The sequence below is a fragment of the Bos grunniens genome, chromosome 27 (genome assembly GCF_055505025.1).
Source record: "Bos grunniens cultivar Pamir isolate PY7600 chromosome 27, Bosgru_T2T1.0, whole genome shotgun sequence".
In the NCBI taxonomy this organism is placed as follows: domain Eukaryota; kingdom Metazoa; phylum Chordata; class Mammalia; order Artiodactyla; family Bovidae; genus Bos; species Bos grunniens.
This window is the reverse complement of record NC_141191.1, coordinates 30,091,250-30,113,967: the sequence shown is the minus strand read 5'-3', so window position 1 is coordinate 30,113,967 and position 22,718 is coordinate 30,091,250. Positions and strand designations below refer to the sequence as shown.

Sequence of the window (22,718 nt, the reverse complement as noted above, 5' to 3'; positions counted from 1 at the left end):
TGACTAAGCCCTTTCTCTTAGCTCTTTCTCAGAGAGGATGTAAATTTCTGAAAAAGTTCTGAAACATTTGGCAGCTTTTAGCTTTATTACCCAATAATGTGGTAAAGCCACTGGCCTAGAAATAATAGTGCGTGGCTTATAAGTTCTGTGTGTTAAAATCTTCCCACCAATCAATTAAAATTCTTTCCTGGAGCTGTGCCACAGAGAAAGAGAATAAGTGGAATTGATCCTCTCCTGGTAATAAATGGACCTCTGGATGATACACTTAAATATATCTCTAGGCCACAGTGAGGCACCCAGGGTTTACCCAATATTTTTTCACTTAGATAAAGTTTTTGAGAAATAAGTTTTCTTTTATACACTTCTCCTCAGACCCTTGATTTGCACTTTATATCTTATCAATAGATCTTTGAAATGCATAGTATGCAGAAAACATTTTTTTGTTTCTATGTGAGGGACCCAGTGTTATAGATGTCAAAAAAGGCAATCAAAATGACTTGTTCACACATTCACAGCAACAATCACAATAGCTTAATCCACTTCTCTTAAAATAAAACAAAAAAAAAGAAAAAATAATAAAACTTCTTTAATAGACAAAAAAAAGAAGTCTGCTGCTTTTCCATAAAATATTTGCTTTATCAACAGGAGAATAGATAAATCTGTGAATCTTCATAATGGAAAGTTTACAAGTATCCTTGATGACAATTCATAGTTACGACAGAGAAAATATATAGTACCTTAAATTAACTTAATATTATGATCTTCCTGTTAATAAGATGATTGACACTGTTAAAACAACATGTTGTGCATTTTAGTGCAGGAGATCATTTCTGGAAAAACAACAGAGACTATGACAAAAAATAAAAGGAAACGTCTTACACATAAATCTGAAGAAAAATCAACACAGAAAAAAATTAAACAATGTTATCATGTTTAAAGCAAACATGTTAAAAGTTTCTCAACTCTATCTAGTCTGTTTCTTTGCTGCTTCACACTTGTTGGTCTTGGTAGAGGTAAAATCTCATAACTCTTAACTATATCATATCCTTTTTAGGAACAGCTACCTTAAGGTTATCAGAGTTCATAATTCACAGCCAGCACCCAGCTCCTCCTGGGTATTTCACATGAAAGGCTTCTGTATTAGTCATTTATGGACATATTTATTATCATGCTCTATATTTTCAATAAATAATTCACATACCTAAAAAATCTTCCAGGTGTTTCCCAAGATAAATTAACCACATTACTAGCTCACCTGTCAAAAATTACAGAAGACAATTTCCTACATACAATAGATTGACTTGCCTAGACCTTACATGACTATTATTTATCGAATACCTTAAGATTTCTGTAAAGGTATTCACTATAAAATGTACTGGGAAAGCATTACACAGGATACGGCAGGACAGTCTTATAGAGACCACTGACAGACACAATGCAGATTTTGAATCCTCTGATAGCTTTATTTTACATCTAACATGTTTACACCTTCAGTCTAGGGTCATACCACCCTGAATGTTCCAGATTGCGTCTAAAATGTTTACATTTCATCTAAAAAAGTCATAATTTTGAGATAAGACAATAAAGCCCAGGTATTTTAAATGATCGTGTCTGTCTGTCTGTGTGTCTCTGTTCCGCCCACCTGAGCAGCATCCCTTCCACCCATCACATCGGGATTCCTTCACCACATCTACTGCTTTCCTCTTTCTCTCAAAAGATGACTGATTATTGGACAGTTTTACAGGTTCACACACACACACACACACACACACACACACACACACACGCGGAAGCCAGGCTTTCACTCTCCAGCGCTCCCAGCCAGTATTGCTTCCCTGGGAGAGTCTTTCAATCTGTGACTGGCTGGGAATCAGCATTGTCTGCCCTCCCAGCTCCTTGGATGGGCTCCAAATGAACTCTTCAGTCTCTTCTATCCACTAATTAAGGCCCTCATTAAAAGGGCCAATTGAATATGAATCAGCCAAACTTTGTAAGTTCCTTCCACTCTCAAAGGATCTGCGCTGTCCTGCAGGCAAAGCCCCTCCCTGTCCAACCTGTGGAGAGAGGGTTATTCTTCTGGGAAGCCCCAGTTTAATGATGGTTCTTGGTAACCTTGAGGACACCGTAGGAGGCGCAGATGAAAACCACCCCATGCTGAGGCTTGGGACCCTCCTCTCTTTTAGGATTTTAGCAAAATCCTCCATGTAAAGGTCTGGACAAAAGAATAATCCTTTAAGGGAGGAAAAGACAACAACTGCATCTGTCTTTCCTCCTGTTTCCCTCGTTCTCCTCCACAAAAAGCTAAATAAATAAACATAAATAAATCTCCTAAAGCAAATTGAACTACCACTCTGGAAATTTAATAATGGACTAGGAGGCCTTTGACCCCCTGGGTCTCTGGGTCAAAGATAATTCAGGTTGTTAGTGGTAAAATGTCACAGTGATCAGTGACTGGTCAGGGGCTCACAGATGCAAGGGAGTCACTGGTGGCCTCCGAGCAGCTGTCAAGGCACAAGTGTTCATGGCTCTTTTTGCCTGAACATCTTTTCTACAGAATATTCAGCCCACAGAAGTCATTCTTGTTGCTAGAGCCTGTTGCATCAAGGTATCAGTGCTAACAAGGTTTTGGAGCACTGAGACAGCTCACACACATGCCATCTGTGAATTCACACCCGCTCCCCTCCGCCCCCCCATACACACACTACTCCCATCTTTCAGGTTATGACATTAGGACGACTTCCTTTACTAGTCATCTTGTCAGTTAATATTTATTGAACCCACATGGGCACCAGATACTATAACAAGGGACAATTAGATACAAAAATTTAGCAGATTTAAATTTACTGCACCCCTCAAAATGATTAAAATCATATCAGTGATGTACCCCAAACAGCTATCTGATGATAGAAATATTATCTCTCTTACTTGGAAGCATAATAACACCTACAGTACTATAAACATCGAATTCATATACGGTGTCCATCTTAGATTTGAAAATGTAGCATTACAGTAATTCAAATGGCTACCATGAAATCTGGACACCTGGGTTCTAGTACTGGGACAGACATTCTTGCTGGATTTTGTGGTTTCCTCACTTTAAAAGAAGTGATTCAAGGACATGACCTCTAAGATAACCTTTTCAGTTCTGATTCTCCCCCAGAGCTGCTGTGGTTGTATTTAAGAGCTTACTTTTTAGGCAATATTAATATTGTTTAAGATTCTTTTCACTACTTACCAGGAACGACTGTTATTTATTTACATAACAAACTCCTAACATGACAAACACAATGTTCCAGGCAATGGTCTAAGTATTTATAAATATTAATTCCTTGACCGGCATCAGCTTAGTTTCTTAACTGCCTTTACGTTCTTAAGAGAAAATGTAACCAAAACAATTTAGGGTCGAATAAATTTTGAATTCCTATTTATTAGTCTGAATAATTCAGTACTGATTATTACTCACTGAGAACTTGAAGATAAAACGTGCAAATTTAAAGTAGGAAAACCACACATGGTCAATTTAGGAACAAATCCATGAATTGCTAGTACTGCTGAATTTCCACTCAAACTTTCTTATTAACTATTAACTAATAGAAACATAATAATTAAACTGATCCTCATAAACTCCCACAACACATTATTTTAAGTAAATTAGAGATATTTCCTTCTTAATTCGATCACTGAATAAATTCTTAAGACCAACAACTATGTCCCCATCACTACGCTGGCCCCTGGTGATAGGAACAAGTACAAGGCAGACATGACCTTGAGAGGTTCACAGTCGGGAGACGTGAACTGCTAAAATGTGCATGTATGATTGCTCAATTAAAAATTCCTCTGGGTGAGGACACTGGTTTGTTCTCTAAGAATCAAAAGTATATAAGTGACCAAATCAAATGCTCGAAGTAAAACTGAGACTGTTTTGACCTCTATCCTGCAAACCAAAAACGAAAACCAAAGAAGGATAAATTTAAAATAAATAAAATAATCAAAGTCAATAAAATAGATAAAAAATAGCCCAAGTATGCTTTTTGCTTTATAGAAACTAAGGGGATAGAAGATAGAAAGTTACCTATTTTTGTACATATGCTTGTACATATGTCCTTACAATGTAATGACTCCATTCTTATACCAAATCCTGAATATTCATAGGATGAGTAATCACAGAAGTAATCCTATAAAATGTAAACTTATCTGACTGGTTAAAAGGTAATTGTAGTCCATTGTAAATACAATTATTTATTAATGCCTTTTGGAAGTAATTGAAAATAAAGCTTGTTTCCATAGAAAGCATATACCCACATATTAAGTCAATGTGCGAATTTAGAACTTAGACTTTTGAATATGTATATCAATATGTAATAAAATTTCCCATTTCTTATTTTCTCAAGTGACCAGAAATATAGTGACTTGGTCCATGAAACCATGTTTTTACTTAAATAAGAGGCTTTTAGTTACGAATGGACCATGAAAAATGATAACTGAAAGGATATCTATTATTTCCTTAATTTGTCAAGGGAGCTTTAAACAAAGAACCACTGTATTCATAACAAAAAATTAGATTCTTATTAAGTTCTGAGTAGGGAGTCTATTCTTATATTTTATAGGGAGTTGACATATTGACTCTAGCAAAACACTGAATCTTCCAGAGGGTGACTTCTCTTTGAGCAAATGTGAGAATTGTAAGACCACTGGGGGATGGATACACTGTTCTCCTGATACACTTATAACTTATCCTGCTCAAGAGCAACAACATTATTCAAAAGCCATGCCATCTAGCCGCCTTAGAGTTTCACAGCAACAAATCCCAAATGGGCATTTGCATTAAGGTCAGCATTAACTTTACAAAGTCACATGTCTAAAATGACAAAAAAGACCATTCAGCCTCTGGCTGCCTCTCTCAGGGAATCCTATGATGTCTGATGGTATAGGTGCCCTGAAGTTTTCCCAAACATGCCTGTCCAGATGCAAATCCCTGTAAGACAGTTGCTACTACCCTTCTGGCTCCAGGGAGTTTTGGTCCCAGATTGATGGGCTCAGGGCAAGGTGGCTGCATCCTGCCTTTTCATCACGATTTCAAGAGGTGAGATGAAGTAAGCCTACCGTCAGTGGAGGGGTGCAAGGAAAAACTGAAACCTGTCTTTATCTTAGAGTGTGGCTATGGTCACCAAATTCAGATACCAGGCTGTCACTGACCTTTTTATGTTTTGTGAATATTTTCTCTATTGCGAGTGGCATCTTGTAAGTGGTGACATTTTTGGCCCTGCACAGTGTAACTCAGATGCTCTCTTGGTGAAGGGCGTGTCTTGTACATTCGATCTGAGAGGGGAGAGAGTCTGTGGCTCTCAGAGACTATACTCTCTACAGGGTCCCTTAGTTTCTGCTAATTACCAGTGGAAGATAACGGCCTTGTCTTACCTACCTTCCTGTTATATGTATAACTCTTTCCCCAAATGGATAATGCACGAGCTGTTCTCTCTCCCGTGCCCCAGTGGAGCCCCGTCTCTTTATTTTGGGGCCACTCTGTGTAGCATGCAGGGTCTTGGTTCCCCAATCAGATATCGAACCTGTGCCCCTATAGTAGTGAAAACGTGGTGTCTTAACCACTGGACTTCCAGGGAAGTCCCAAGCCAGTCCTTTTCAATAGGGCATGAATAATGAACACAATATTTAAAACTCTGACGCTGCTTTCCAAATACCAAAATATATAAAATAATTCTTTCTATCCATATTTCTCCTTCCTGTCAGGTTAAGGGCAATGGAGAACACACCATACAATCAACATGTGAAAACAAAACCCAAAAAACAACCATTAGGACCCAAATCTCTCATTCTTATTCAACTTAATATATGGAAAACTATGTATTTCATTTTCTATTCAACTCAGTATTCAAATAATTGGTTTTCTCTTGACAAACCCACCAGCTCATTTCCATAATTCCTGTACATGTATAACTCTTTCCCAAAATGGATAATGCATGAATCGTTCTCTCTTCTGCTCCCCAGGGAAAATTTCAAGCATACAGCAAGGTGACCTCACTAAAGAAATTATAACCAGTGTCTATTTTCTGTATTCAAACTAACCCTTCTGGGGGCAAAGTACCAGTCTTCAGTATATTTCTCAGATAGGTAAAAATAATTTTCAATACTACTGCTATTATAACTGTTTATAAAAATCTGCCATTTCACAAGCTTCAAGGCAGGCTCCCCTTCTTTATTTACTGAAAAACCATTTAAAGTGGAAAATGTAGAAAATTCCATAATTTCAAACAATGAAACATCATGTGCTTAATACAGATATTGTCACTCTGTTGGCAGAGAAAAGAGAACATACCAAAATATAAAAGCAGGCTTTATATACATATACACATATATACATATATATACATACACACACAAAATAATGTTAACTTAATACACAAATGGAAAATTTTTTCAGACAATAAATTACATAGTGCAACACAATATGCTCCAATTAAAATCAATTCATCATTACAATTATCTATCCTTGTAACGCAGGAAACAAAATAGTCAACAAATATATACAAATGATTCTCACTCCTTAATTTTATAAATATTTGTATGCAAAGCACTCTGCTAGGCACTACGTGTAAAACAAAATTATCGTTGACCATCAAGGCATGGGAGATTAGCAAAGCAGAAGTTATAACTAAGGAACTAACTGGCATATATTTTCAAAGAAGTATATTATTAAAAACACAAGTACACTAAACTGTTATTGCCCCATCTGTTAAAACATCACTCCTAGTAGTCCTCTGTTCTCCAAAAATACGAGTTTATCCATAGACCAAAATTCAAGGGAAGTTCAAGGTCAAGAATATCTGGCTGCTCTTTTTAGGAATGTGTTATATACATGGCATCCAACTCTCAGCAAGAGTCCAAAGTCATAGAAGGTATGCCTAATAAATATTTGACATGTATTATCAACAACACAGTGGTTATTTACAAAGAACCTCTGAGTACAGGACCCTGTAAAAAAATGGACAGTATTTATAGTTATTTTTGGAGGACTTAAAGTTCAGACAATATTGATACAGATGCATGAAGTAAGAAGATACATTGGAAAAGTGCTTAGGTTTTGTTAATAATTAAACAAACAAACAAAAAAAGCGATCATTTAGTTCTTACTCTGCACCCAGCATAATACTCAGCACTATTCCTAGAATAACCACATGAATTATGTCATATTTCCCACAGCGTACACACACAGAAAGTGAGGCTTACGTGCCTGTCACTGTCAGAGTTCACACCACGCAGTCCGAGGACAGAACCAGAGCTCTGCCTTTTAACCAGTCCTCTGGAGGACTACAACCAGCACTTCTCAACCCTGGAGCCACACAGCCATCATTAAGACAGGGCCACCACGCAAGTGCCCCAGAAACCTCTACTCTGGGATGCTCAAGGTCAAATTTTCAGGCTGGTATATTCTGAATCACACTATTCAAACATGATAATTCAATTCTCACTTGGACTATTGGTCAGGGAAGAACAGAGCCAATTTTTTCCCCTCAGTGGTCACATTCATTCAGAAATGGGGTTTTTATTTTTAAGGCGAACAGGCCAGAAAATGTGGGGAAAAGGCAAAATATTGCTCAGTTCTAAAGTGCTGCCAAATGTCAAGATATTGCCTGTCAGAAGTTGGCTGGATCAAAGGTGTCAGGAGTGGGACCACACCCAGGAGGGCTTAAATCCAGGTATGGGCTTCCCTGGTGGCTCAGTCAGTAAAGAATCCGCCTGCAGTGTGGGAGACCTAGGTTTGATCCCTGGGTTGGGAAGATCCCCTGGAGAAGGGAATGGCAACCCACTCCAGTATTCTTTCCTGGAGAATCCCCAAGGACAGAGGAGCCTGGCGGGCTGTAGTCCATGGGGTTGCAAAGAGTCAGACATGACTGAGCAACTAAGCATAGCACAACACACATGGGCTTTTTTTGCAGGGGTAACGGTTCATCCCATCCCCTGTGGAATATATAGATGTGGATTCCAAATGTCATCCTTCACTGTGTACTTCCTTTACTCCAGTGGGTTTGGAGAGAAGAAAAGACAACCATCAAAATGAGGAATTAAAGCATTCATTTGGGTTATGCTGAACTGCATGAGTACATGTTTTAGACTCAGCTCAGCCCCAACCGAGGTTACAAATGGATAGAATGTTGGCCTCCGTCCAAAGAAGTCTTCCTACCGTATACTCACATATTACATGAATACAGAACACAAATACAAAACAACCCTTTCAGTTAAATGTTCGTAACCATTAATACAGTATAAACTCGTAACTAAAAAGTCAAGTTTCCAAGTTTGGAGAAGAAAGGGAAAGGAAATTCCACACACACAAAAAAATGTTTTCCATATACCAGTTCATGTTAAACATCCCAAATGACCTTTTTGGTCAACCCAACGCAAGTGTTCACATTGCAGACGTGACACCACAGTGTGCTGTGTGTCCCAGGAGAAATCTGCAGCCTACTTCATGTCAACCTCTACTAGAGCAAGTCTCGGATCCTCTTCTGCCCGCCTCACTTGTCTCTCAATACAACAGAAAGTCCACTGAATACCATGAGGAAAGGGGAGAAGAAACACATCCAGGGAAAACCAGAAACTTCTGTAACTCCCGATAAACTTAAGGACAGAAAGGGCATTCAATTCACAAAATCCACATTTCTAAATAGCAATGCATGCATTTATCTCTAAAAAAGAAAACTCTCTTATCATGGGCATTAGTTTATTTTTAAATACCTATTGACTATCTCCACTTTTTTTCTGCTTTGATTTTTGGATTCATTTCTTACCAGTTCATGTGTAAATATGATTTCCTATTATTATACACCAGTGGAAAATTTCAAATAGATGATGTACTAAACAGTTAATTGGTTGGTATGGAGATGGTTGGGTGGCATCACCGGCTCAATGGACATGAGTTTGAGTAAGCTCCAGGAGTTGGTGATGGACAGGGAAGCCTGGTATGCTGCAGTCCATGGGGTCGCAAAGTCAGACCCAACTGGGTGACTGAACTGAGCTGGAAACAGTTAATTAAGATAAAAAATTCTCTTTAGGGCTTCAATAGAGAATTTTTTTTAATGCATAGTTAATATCCAAACCATGCCTTATCTAGGATTGAAATACATTTTTGAAAAAGTTACAAAATATACAGGAATTTTCACTTTAAATTCTGGAGTCCTTAAATATAAAACTGTCAGTATTCAGAACATTTTGGTAAATGCATAAGACTTATTTGCTCTGAAAAAAAAATTTCCAAGTTAGAATTCAGACATTTCCTTTTAACAACTGGTTTTATATTTAGTGTGGAATAGTTAAGGAGACTGACATATCCTTTAAAAATGGAGTTTGTCTTTACAATTGTGAGCTTATATGTAACAAACAGATGAGTTACAATTGCAAACAGATACATATATACTTTAAAAATCTGGCTTTGTCTAATATTATCCTTCTTTACAAAGTAATAGGGGCCATTCATAATGAACACATTTTCACTTGACAGTAAAATTCTATTAAAACTACTAGAAAAACTGAATTGCTGTAGTACAGGGAAACTGAGTCAAGTTTTAAAAAATATTATTCCATAAAATAAGGCCACGATTGCTCACTAGTCACCAATACTTCTCACTCACATCTCTGTAGAAATATGGTGGGTAAGATAAAGCAAAACAATAGTTTGCTAAAAGGTTCAAAAAAATCTAAGTGATATGTTATGGTAGAAATGTATTACTTTTCTCTCCAAGGGAAAGTGCTCTTTGTCCTGGCACCCTACGTTTATGGTGAATTCATTTTACATGGATATCACATGACCTGGTCTATTTACTGAAGAAAATGCCACTGGTTTAATGACTTCCTAGCCCAGATTTCTTCTATACCATATATTACTTTAACCTCACTTAACTAACAAAACTTCTATGAATTTTTTTCAAAGTTGGCATTCTTCTATTTTCAAAAACACTATGTAAGGCATAAAGTCAAGCTACTAAAGAGAGTCCAAATACAAAACTATAAGACACTGACAATATCCAGTCGTGCATCATTTACAGAATTGACAAGTTCCGATGGTTCAGCCTAATACAGCATTTCCCCGACTCTCTCACATCACTGAAACTAAAACTCAACAGCTGCCCAGAGGACCCAGCTGCCTGCGACTGAAGCTATAAAACAGAAGGCCTGGAACACCAATGCAGAGCAAAGGCTACTTTCCATCAGTGATACCTTACCTGGACCACAACAATGTGAACAACATTGTCCTTTAAAAAGAGAAGGGAGTAACAGACTTGGAGGAACTCACGCTGAAGGTGATCAGCGCAGGGTGGAATAAACCATGAGCAAACACCAGTGCCTCTGTGACAGTGTTGTAACATTAGCCCATATCCAAAAGAATTAGTCATTCCAACCCGTTTTCAAAAATGTGTAGTTTAATCAAAGTAAGGTTCATAAACATTTAGCTAGGGGTTGCGGATATGATCTGAAGACATGACAATGGACATATCCCTAAAGATCCTTTGTTTAATTTTGATGTGTTCATGTGTAAGTTTCCAATGCTATAGTGAAACTTTTCAATATGACTAAATATCTTTGTAGATACTGCCTGAACTTATGCCAAAGAAACTGCTCTAAAAGGCAACCAAAAGATGCTTATAAGATGCTAGTTCTTTGGGGGAAGTTTCTGGCTGACATATACACACTGCTACATATACAACCGGAGAAGGCAATGGCAAGCCACTCCAGTACTCTTGCCTAGAAAATCCCATGGATGGAGGAGCCTGGTGGGCTACAGTCCATGGGGTTGCTACAAGTCGGTCGCGCCTGAGCGACTTCGCTTTCACTTTTCACTTTCATGCATTGGAGAAGGAAATGGCAACCCACTCCAGTGTTCTTGCCTGGAGAATCCCAGGGACGGCGGAGTCTGGTGGGCTGCCGTCTATGGGGTCGCACAGAGTCGGACATGACTGAAGCGACTTAGCAGCAGCAGCAGCACATATAAAACAGATAAGGAATAAGGACTTACTGTATTGCACAAGGAACTCTACTCAATACTCTGTAATGATCTATAAGGCAAAAGAATCTTAAAAAACAGTTGATACATACATACATATATATATATGCGTATAACTCAATCACTTTGCTGTACACCTGAAACTAACACAACATTATAAATCAACTATATCCCCATAAAATCAAAAGAAAATAAAAGTAAATCTCAGAGATGCGCCCTTGCAAATTGACAACTGCAGAGTCATCATCAGAATAATGTCTTGGAATGTTCTGATTCAGAGTTCTTAGCAAATTTGGTCTATTTTGGTCTAACTGGGAAACAAACTCCAGTTGAGGTAGTAACTCTGAGGAAATCCAGATCCCCTTCTTCCCCAAAGATTGCCCAGAATACCGAAGTCATTTAAGGAAAGAAAAAAGGAGTCATTCTTTGGGGAATCGCAGTGCAATGCTCTTGGAGCACCCTCTGGAGGCCAGAAAAAGGCGACACTGGTGAACCAGAAAGACAAGAATTCTGACCACATCTGACCTTCCAAAGGCAGAGCTCCACAGACCTACTGGACCTGGACTCAAAAACGCACTTACTCAGTCTTAATAAGGTGACCTAAGAAACATGCATACTTAATTCATAGTTTACAAATGCAAAATAAATCCAAGGTATATGTAACACAGTCTCAAATAATTGTTCATTCAGTTAAAAAAAAAAAAGAAGGCATTGATGTGTATTTTCAGCCTGCCTCCTAAATTCCTTAAGGAATGAACTGCAGAGACATCTTTTCATATTTAGAAGAGAGGACTGTGAAAATGTGGTATTTTCATTTACGAAATGTAAGAAGTAAGGTTGCTGCTGTTGTTCAGTTGCTCAGTTGTGTCTAACTCTGCAAGCCCATGGACTGCAGCACACCACACCTCCCTGTCCTTCACCATCTCCCAGAGCTTGCTCAAACTCATGTCCACTGAATGCCATCCAACCATCTCATCCTCTGTCATCCCCTTCTCCTCCTGTCTTCAATCTTTCCCAGCATCAGGGTCTTTTCTAATGAGTCATCTCTTCACATTAGGTGGCCAAAGTACTGGAGCTTCAGCTTCAGCTTCAGAATTGATTTTCTTTAGGACTGACTTAAGTCAATCCTAAAGGAAGTAAGGTAACAAGGTTATAGAGGGTATTACTAATTGTCAACTTTTCAAAGTAGCCAGCTTTGTGTTTATCAAAATTGAGAATAAATGAAGGATGAAACTTTTTTTTTAGTTCTAACACCTCACTTTTTCTAAAGCAACAAACACTGACATCTATTGGCATTCTGGTAGCTTGCTTTTAAAAAATCTCTTACAACCCACATAGGACACGTGTGTAAACATGTAGGATTAGGATGAACCCACCAAAGCACATGTTCCTTTAAGGAAATTCATTTTATGTACCTGATAGTATACTTACTATTTCCCTCTCATGAAGAGAAAGAGATTTTAAGCCAATACTGTATATCAGTTTCTATATTTTCTGTTTGTCAAGAGGAGAATTCAAGGGTTAACCAAAATACTAGAAGTCCACTTTTCTGTTTCTTTAAAAAAAATTTAAATCACTCATCCACAATATTGACGTTTGCTCTATTTTCTCCTGTCATATAAAAACAGGATAACTCTTGATACTGTTAGTGTCAAATTTCACCTGTGACTTTGAGAATGCTAATAAAACATGGATGTGCTAAGATTCACACTCCTAGAACTTTTAAGCATTACCAATGGCACTCTAGTACCCATGCCTGGAGAATCCCATCGACAGAGGAGCCTGGTGGGATACAGTCCATGGGGTCACAGAGACTGAGCACAGACATGCAGCCTATAGCCATTCTAGAGAGGGGTAGGGGGATAAAATAATGAAATATATAGATTTTTTAATATTAATTATTTTCTTTATATTTAGAAATACCTGCACTGGATTCTATGAACCTTGCTGGCAATATACGGTTACACTTGATTAAAAGATAACCAAGAGCATGTCGATACACAGTTTCCTTTTCAATTGGTACTAGTCCCCAAAGAGAAGACTACACTTACATTCTATATAAGCATCGACTCTTCAGTGTGATCAGAAAAGGACTCATGTTTCAAACCTTCTCGAGCTTGAAACCTCAACCTTTTTCAGCCAGAGATAAAATGATGTTGCACCTCACTCTACTTTCAATATTTAGACTCCATTCAGGACTGTTTTCATAATACATATATGCAGTGATGGTATTTGACATACTTATCCACTTTTCTCTCTATTTACAGGTAGTAGATATTAATATTTATACTCACTCTCATCTAAGGCCAGCTGTGGATTATTTTTTACCATAAAAGGTGAATTTGGAAAATTTTAATCAAATATCTTGGCAAAGGCATAGACGCTTTGGATATTGATGGGGCACTTACTACTGCTGTTATCTCGTTTAAGCCTCAGAACAACTTTACGATAATATGATTATGATCCCAATTTTACAAATAAGGAAACGGCCATGGAGAGATTAAGTAAGTTGACCATGACTATACAAGTAAAGAGCAGCAGAACTAGGATTTAAACCCAGGCAATCCGGCTGTAGTGCTAAGGACTAGGGATCCTGTAATAGTGAGGCAATTTCATACTAAAGGACAGGAGCATGTGTTACATTGCCTGGAACATGGTAGGGTAGTGAATGAATAGCAGCTCCCTTATTAAGAAGTATAAAAGTGTCCATCCCAGTGCCTGGCATGTAATAACATGTTCACTGCTTTCACATTGGTTCAATATTTTCTAATTACATACATATTTTGTGTTTCTTTTCTCCCCATTTTTCCATCAGTATCCTCTTCTCATTTTGCAGATAGCAGAACAGTATCTCAAGTTTCTCCCACTCTTTCTGCTTTAAAACCATTCTCCAAAATAAACCCAACTTCATTCTAAAGTGAACATTTAATGCATTTCGTAATTACATAATCTAAGCGGTTACAAGCCAGCAGGCTGAAAACAGATCACGGGGCATTCTTTCTGTTCTGAGAACACATGCTGCCCTAATCGTGACGGCGCACTTTATACCCAAGAATGTTGACAAGCACTTCAGCCTGGGGAGACACCGAGTTAACAAAACAGGTGGGTGATGTCACCGGGGGAGCACCTGGCCAGCTTCTACTCATTTGGTATATTAAGGGTCTTGATGTATCCACCACTTGTACTTACAAATGACCCCTGATGCCAGAGATGAAGGGAGACCTAGTAGTTCTAGAACTAAGCTAGGCTTGATAATGAGTTGGTTCCAGGTCATTTAAGAGGAAAAAAGAATACTTTGCATGTTTTAAAGAAACAAAAACATCAGCAAGCAGAGGTTCATAAAAGAAGCTTAGAGCCAGACACCAAATTTGGGGAGGAGGGTGAAGCTCTGGGTTTGCAATTCAGGCTTCGAGAGACAAAGTCTGTTGAGCTGAATCAAGATGAAGAGCCTGGACATGGGAAGTCCATGCAAGAGACGCAGGAAGTTACAGGGCTCTTGGTACATGGATTTGAGTTACAAAGCCCAGGATAATGCTGAGGTTTTTTTTTTTTTTTTTAGCAAAGAAGAAGAATCAATGACCCCAAGGGCTTGGGACCTATTAGAGCCATTACTGCAGCAGAGATAATGCTGCTGAACATCTGCAGCCCCAATAGTATGCAATTCAATATTCAGTTAATTGTAGAAAAATGTGATGCTATGAAACATAGCTACGTATGTATCACGTATCAGTCACACATGTCGCATGAAAGTTAAAGAAGCCTTTTCCCCCCCGAAACGATCCCTCCAACAGATGTGTTTATGCCTCTGCATATAATACGGCACACAGCAGGGCTGAGTGGCTGAGTTCTCTGAATCTTATCTCTCCCTTGACTGTCATGAAGTAATATTATAACATCCAAAGGGAGGCCTGGCCGCTGCATGGGCTTCATAGAGGACAGAAAGTTTCAGCGGCTGTTTAAAGAAAGAGATGAAACTTGGGATTGAAGGACACTGATGGGGGAGCTATTTAAGAGATGGGTGTCCTCGTAAGTCCTAATTCGAGCTGGTACTACAAGTGGCAATGTTATAATCATGGCCTCTAGAGGTCATTTCCTTTGAGAATGCCTGAGGACTAAAGAGTGCAAAAAACCTTGACAAAGAGGTGTGTTTTTCCTCTCGCAAACCACTGTGGCTCTCAGTTATTTATTCTCCTAAGATAAGGGAAAGTATGCTGACAGCATTACAAGGGAAAGGACAAGAAGCAACAAACAGTGATTTCCAAGCAGTACTACTTAATGCCATGTGCTGTTACCTAAAGCAGGTTTTCAGTTGATGGCTCTTTTTGAGTCCAATGAAGAATAAATATTCTTATCTGGTTTTTAGGGTTTAACAAGAACAAGGGGCCTTGGAGGAGGGGTAAAAAGTTACTCCCCAAAGAAGACAACCCACCCGATGGAAAAGAGACAAACACACCAAAAGCTAATCTAGAGCCAAGTTCACCCCAGATTCTCTGGGAAGATGGTAAAGAAAACAACACTTAACTATCCCTTCCCCTCATTCTTCCCCACCCCCACCGCCCCGGAGCGGGCAACCATACGTTTCTTCTCTAAGTCCATAAGTTTCTTCTCTAAGTCTGTGAGTCTCTTTCTGTTTTGTAAGTAAGTTCATTTGTTTGGGATGGACAAGTGCAGACTGCTATGTTTAAAATGGATAACCAACAAGGACCTGTGCTACTGTACAGCACAGGGAACTCTGCTCAGTTACTTGGCAGACTGGACGGGAGGGGAGTTCAGGGGAGAATGGATACATGTGTATGTATGGCTGAGTCCCTTCGCTGTTCGCCTAGAACCATGACAACATTGCTAATCGGCTATACCCCGATACAAAATAAAAAGTTGAAAAAATAAAGACAAAATGTCACTTAAAGATGCCAATCTATCTGGTTTAAAGGGGATTACAGCGATGGAACTGCATAGCACAGTGAGAGTCACCAAGGAAGCTCTGCGACCCCGTGTCAGGAGACAACATTAGATGGTCCTCACACAGCTGCCGACCTAGTAGAGGAGGTCTGTAGGGCCCAGAAATGCCTGCTGGCTCTTAAAGTATCTCCCACCTCCAGGGGTGCTTATCTGAAATGCCTATGTTAAGTAAGGCACTGCTGCCCTGAAGCCTTGACAAAGTGCAGACTGAAAGAGATGCTACTTCAAACCACCATCCCCTCCTTAATTCATCAGACCACCTCCAGAAGACCCTAGAAACTTCTGAAGGCGGAGTCTTCCCAGGCAGGACAGGGCAACACTTAAAGAGCCCCGCAAAAAAACTCTTAACAACTTTACCCTCGTGGTTAGGTCTAAGAGCTCTTTCACTCACTAGGCTGACCTATGAAAGGGCAGTAGAGAATGTCACTTAGGGAGGTTGCTAATCCAGCTCCCCCATTTCAGCCCTGCTTGAATAAACCGCGATGGGGTATCTCCAAAATTGGGGGAGGTAAGGAAAATTTCAATTACATCCTCCTAAGGACTAGTGCAAGGTAAGGAAGGTGAAGCGGATCAGCAGTATCTTATCACAGAAACAGGCGCAGGAACGGTCGGTCAGTGGCCAAACAATTACTCTCTGTTCAATTTGTTTTGCTCAAAACCTGCTTAAGGTCTCTGCCAATAAGCCCGGCTCTGAAATGCTCTCAGTGATGCCAACAAGAGGACTAGGCAAATCTTGTTTTCTTCCTGCAAGGAACAGGCAAATACCTCTGTTATCTTTCTCAGTCATGGTACTACCAAGTGCTATTGAATTAATTCCTCACAAGCGCTTTATAAACTGTGCTGGGGGATGTTCTAAGTGACTTACTGGTATTTGGATCAATTAAGAATTGGGAATCGCAGAGGCAGAAAAAAGCCCTGATATTCTTCTCCCTACCCCCCCCCCCCGCCTTTTTTTAGCATCTTCACTGAATCACTCATAATCAAGTATCTATATGGAGTGCCTCCTAGGTCCAAGGTAATGTCTACAGCATCAGACCTTCTCAGTGAAACAGACGGTGAAACTGTCACTCACGTCCGTGTTCTGATGACCCAACAGTAGACTTTTCTCTAAGTCTCAACTGCGCTTCCTTTTCTATTACACCCAGCGAGCAACTGGGTTCAAAAGTTCAGGTGAACTTTTGCCTTATGGGCATCTCTTGGGAACATAAATTAACCGTATTGATCAAAGAGGTCACGAGAAATAGAACTGCAAAGCCGAAAGTTTGGAACCGTTTTGGAGTGGACCTGAGTCCTGGCACTGGGCTGGGTTTGATCTGCTTCGCTGACCTCTAGGAATCTCTCTCCGCTGATCCGAACACCAGTACCGCCCGGCTGACGCAGGGTGAACGTCCGTGCACACCCGGACCCTGCAGTCCCTCCCCGGAGCCCAAAACACCGCTGCGCGAGCGCTCTCGTGGCCTCTCTCTAGAGCACCCCTTCTTCCGAGCCAGGCGCTTGGAAGGGGGGACACCCGTTCCCGCTTTTCTCGCTAGAGGGCAGGCGGGCCCCGTGCAAAGCGCAGCTGGCGCAGAACCAGCGCGCACCCGGCCTCCGCTCCGGCACGCCAGGTCCGGCTCCCGCTGAGGCTCTGCTCTGCGGCGCTGGGCAAAGGCCGTGCCAGGGAGCGCGGCCCGTCCGGATCCTCCCGGGGCGCGGGCCCGGCTGCCGCCCTCACCCGGCGCGCGGGGCGCGGACGCCCGGGTGGGGCTCGGCGCCCAGGTAAGGGGCGGCTCCAGGGAGGAGCGAGCATCGCCCGGCCCTGCGGACGCCCGGGAGCAGAGCCAGGAGCCGGGTGCACAGGGCGCGCGGGCGGGCGAGGGAGAGGCGACGGCATCCGAGAAGGAGGAGGAGGGAAAAAAGGAGGAGCAGGCTCGCGGAGCCCCGGCCGCGCGGCGCACTCACCTGGGCTCGGGCCGCCCGCCGCGGGCACGGGCTTCTTCCCGGAGCCTCGGTCCTTCTTGCCGCCCTTCCCCTTGCCTTTGCCTTCTCTGCGCTCCGACATCTCGCCCAAGAAGTGCACGCTCTGCGCGGACGGCTCCCGGCGAAGGCGACGCGCGACAAGTTTGGGTCCGAGGGCTGGGATCGGCTTCGGGAAAAGTTTGTCCCCGGAGTGGAGGCGGGCCAGCGACCGGGCCGAGGCGCGCGCGGCGCTGGGGGGGAGCGTCTCCTGTCGCCGGCGGGGAGCGCGGGGACGCAACGTGCGGTCCGGGCCACCTGGGACTGGCGGGCGCTCCGTCCCGCGGTCGCGCGCGCTCGCGGGGTGGCTCCTGCTGGCGCGCCGCTGGGGAGTCCTCGGTTCCCGCCGCGGTCCGCTCCTGTCGCTGCCTCGGTCCGGCGCGCTCGCAGCCCGAGGAGGGAGAGGCGATTACCGTCCGGCCCGCGCTCGCATCGCCTGGGCAGCCGCCGCCGCTCCGCTCCTGCCCTGCGCGCGAGCCCAGAGTTCCGACAAGTTGGGGGGGGAAACTCCTCGCCGGCTCTTTTTCAATTGCCCCACCGCCACCCACCCGCAGGTTGGACGCTGGCGCCTCCTTCTCGCCCTCCCCTGGCCTCGCCCCCTCCCTCGTCCCCACCACACCCCCACCCTGAGGCGCGGACACGCCACCGGGAGGAGCCTGGGCTCGGCGCTCCCGGGCGCAGCCCCTTTCCCTCCCCGAGCCCGGCCGGGCGGGGGGCGGCGCGCGGGGCGGCTGCCGGGCACCCCCGACAGAGGTCGCTGGAAGCTGCGCGCAGCCGCCGCGGCGGCGCCCGCGGGAACCGGGGCGCGCGGCCCCGGGAGATCCTGAGACCCGGGAAGGGACGCGGGGGCTCCCGTTCCTAGCGCCCCTTCCCCGCCAGGCAGCGCCCCGGAGGGCTGGTCCCTGCCCTGCAAAGCAGAGAAAATTACTGGAGTCAAAAGTTTGCCTCTCTGACACCTGCCCGCCAAATCAAGGCTTGGAACCCGTGGGAAGGAAAGGAACGGTTGCTGTTTTTCCCCTTGGAGTTTGGCTTTCGGTCCTTTCTGACTTTCGTGAAAAACCCTACGCGCACGCAGGGCAAAGAGAAACTCCTGGGTGGAAAGGGGACTGAGTGAGGCAGTTGTGGATAGAGGAAGGGCTCAGGGAACCGTAAGGATGATTAGAGGGCTCCAAGGTCGTTCAACTGCTCCTCGGATGTGTCTGTGCCCCGCTTTCCTGTATTTAGCAACGTGCCTGCCAGAATTCTCATCTTCAGCTTTTCCTAAAAGAATAACCTGTTCTCTGCAACGGGTAGGATGGGGGGCCCTCCCAAAGTGTCTCTCACTGTAACTTACTTAAGTTGTAAGTCAACTGATAAAACCCTGGTTGAAAAGCAGTCCGCGATAAAATTACCGAGATAGCTGGAGTCCCTCCGTTCTGCTGTGAAAGAGTACAGGGAGGTGGAGTGGTGAGACAGACCGGAGATCCTTCTAGTTTTTTGGGATTCAAAGTTCCCTCAGAACTGCGGGTGAAACCTGCTTCGCTTCCCTTGTCCTCCCTCTGGTGGAGAATTCTAAAGAGCAGTGAAATCCAGAAAACGTTAGCACCCTGCCGCGAAGGACAACAGGGAAAGGTCAGGGTGATCCGCAGGGCGGAATGATCCAGAATCAAGTAAAGAAAACGTTCTGTTCTAGTTAAGATGACAGCTGTGGCTAAGTTAGAACGGTCATGTGCAGGCTCCCATGGTGTTGTCTGTAAGAGGTGAGTACCAACCATCCCTATGTGAAATTTACTTCCTCCTCTTTAAAAGGGATTTGCTCCTGATTTTCCATCCTCTGGGATGAATGCTAAAGGAACCATTACCTACATACAACCTTCTTAGTGTATTTTTTTAAATGTCACCCTTCAAATAAAGATGAAATCTGGGTGCCTTCTTGCTATGTAAGGCACGGAGGACATTTATTTAAAACCTGCCCTAAATTAAGAATGATTTTTTTTCACCTTTAATTTGCATTGTTTTAAACACCAATTCTACTGGGTGAATTAAGTTAATAAAAGATATTTTAGCAGTAGTGCCATCATTATTTATTGTGAAAAATGTTATGTCCAAATAGCTTCTGATAACGTTCCAACAAACACCACATATAAATTATACTGGGCCATAAAAACAGCAAAGTCTGGGAGATTATGAATATTGAATAGCACTATAATACTCCACAGAGTCTAATGTAAACTGAGAGTGAATGATGGCTGAAATAACTCTGCTTTCCCAGGTGGGGCCACTACTTAACAAACAGGAAACAGCAAAGCTCAGAAAAGGGGAATCCTTTCAAAAAGGAAACTTTTCCTCCAGGATTGGAGACCCTGTAAGTGCTTAGTATTTGATTGCTACAGATTAGCAGATGTAGCATTATTTTAGAATTGAAGGATATAAAGCAGAAATGTATTTTGGAATTAAAAAATGAAGTTTCAGATCTTTCCAGATAAAATAGGAAGCTGTTAGAAAACCCAATGAGATGATTCTTAAATTATTCACCTCTGTGGTCAGGAAGTAGCAGATGAATTTTTTGTTGTTTTACATTTTTATCAAACTTTGGAAATGATCAGAACAGGATGGAGAAAGGAGGGAAATTTTTTTCCTTTCTTGAAAATCAAAATATGAACCTCCCTTTAGAAATAATGACTTTTCTTCATAGTATATGTTTGTTAACTTACTATGTATTGTTCAGCTCTTAGAGGATATATTATACAGGGTATATCAGTTCTCAGGTAATATATTGTTAGCCTGTCAACATATGTCAACTCCTGAAAAACAGAGTGGAGATTTATAAATAAGCAACTTGAGAAATAAAGACAAAATGGAGATGTTATAGTAAGTGACAGCTTAAAATAAATGCTATCATAAGCTTTAACACTTTTCTTTGGCTATGTTTTAGCTATTAGAAGCACTCTTAGAATCTATGAAACTGGTCAAATATACCTTTTCTCTCATTCATTCCCATTTGGAAAACACTTCAAGAAAATTTTGCAAAGAAAAAAGAAAGAAGAATGAAAAGTACATTAACGTGACCATATTTTACATTTTTGCAAAGTATTGTACATATTGACAGTATGGGAATCTCATTTAAAATTCTGCAGACATTTTGAACTTTAAAAACTAACTAACAAGATAATTTATTATTTTTTAAACTTTGCAACAAAATAGTTATTCATAAAGATGCATGGATACAAAAGAAAATCTCCCTTACCACACACATTTTAGTGTTGTTTGAATGTTACCTTTTTAGGATTTTTCTTAGGATTTTAAACTCAAAATTTTGTTATCAGACTGACTCTTCACAGCAGATAGAACATGATGAGTTAATAATTTTGTTAAATGTTTCCAAGTGTAATAGTAAAGGCACATGACTTATTCACTAATTCACATTTACTGAACTAAATGCTAGATAGTAGACAGAAAAAAAAATTGACCCATTTTCATAAAGCCAAAACGATGTAAGAAAAGCATAAAAACAAATTAATTATTACAATACAGATGAAAAGCAGACCCAGATAAGTTTTCTAAGACCTGAAGCTCTTAAGATTTGAGAGATTTTTTTAAAAATTAAAAATACAAATTTAGATCCAACACTATTAAAGGAAATCCAAGGCCCTGAAACTTCCTTAGTTTCATGTGAATGGCAAATTCACTACTAGTGATTCCAAGTATATTCCACTATCTGCACAATTATAGTGATGATCAACAATTATATACTAATTCAGAGATTAGATACTACTTTCACATACTATCACTACAGAAAAGATATTAACAAGCAATCAAAGGGAAACACACAAAACTGAAACAAGCAAAGACTATTGTGTAAGGAGGATGAAATAAAAGTAGCCTTAAGAATTCACTGATTAGCAATTGTCCTCTATGTTTAGTTAGACTCTTAGAATAAACACCCAAGCTGAGTTTGTTAAACAAAAGGCTTCTGACCAACAAGATACCCTTGCAAAACTGGCGATGGTGTCCTCCAGTACATCTGGAAAATATTCAACAGAGTTATGAACCAGTCATGTTCGGTCTGCTGTGAAGAGTCGGTCTGCTGTGAAGTCAGTTTGCTAACAAATTATGAGTTTAGAATCCTAAGAAAAATACTAAATAGGTTAAAAAAAAAGGTTACATTTCAACAACACTAAAATGAAATCTGCATTTACGCTTTTCTGCTGTGTATGATTTGTAAACATCCCACACCAATGATTGTTATTATTTATCATTATTATTAATGATAGGATTACTCTCATGATTATAGGGATACATCATAGAATAAAAAATGGATTATACATCTGAATACTAGAGTCTAATTTCTTTTTGTGGACACTTCGAAAAACAGGGCTAAAGTCATAAATCTGATCTGTAATAAGTTGGAGATGTAAAACTTAATAGTCTTTGAAACATTTTAATTTCTTTTAAGAATACAATCTCACATAATTTTTTGATTTATCTTTCTGAACTCCACACTAATTACTTATTTTTATATTCTTCATCTCCTTTCAATATATACTTAATATCTGTGATACAAATACCTCAAATATATATACACATATATTGCACATGTTGTTGTCATTGTTAGTCACTAAGTCGTGTCTGACTCTTTTGTGACCCCGTGGACTGTAGCCTACCAGGCTCCTCTGTCCATGTAATTTCTCAGGCAAAAATACTGGAATGGGTTGCCATTTCCTTCTCCAGGGGATCTTCCCCACCCAGGGATCAAACCCATGTCTCC

At 41.2% G+C, this 22,718-nt stretch overlaps 1 protein-coding gene across 15 annotated transcripts in view; it reads right to left on the bottom strand.

Moving 5' to 3' along the window:
• The window catches only part of NRG1 (neuregulin 1), a 1,145,505-nt gene that overhangs the window by 215,149 nt on the left and 907,638 nt on the right, over nucleotides 1–22,718 (bottom strand). For 6 of the 15 annotated variants that reach the window (XM_086380961.1, XM_086380960.1, XM_086380969.1 and 3 more), the window contains exon 1: nucleotides 17,918–18,549. The exons of the other annotated variants lie outside the window; for them this stretch is intronic. In XM_086380961.1, the coding sequence (XP_086237087.1) occupies nucleotides 17,918–18,017 (100 nt within the window). In that variant the 5' untranslated portion in view covers nucleotides 18,018–18,549. Of the gene's footprint in view, nucleotides 1–17,917; nucleotides 18,550–22,718 lie in introns of those variants that run through there. 15 annotated transcript variants of the gene reach the window in all.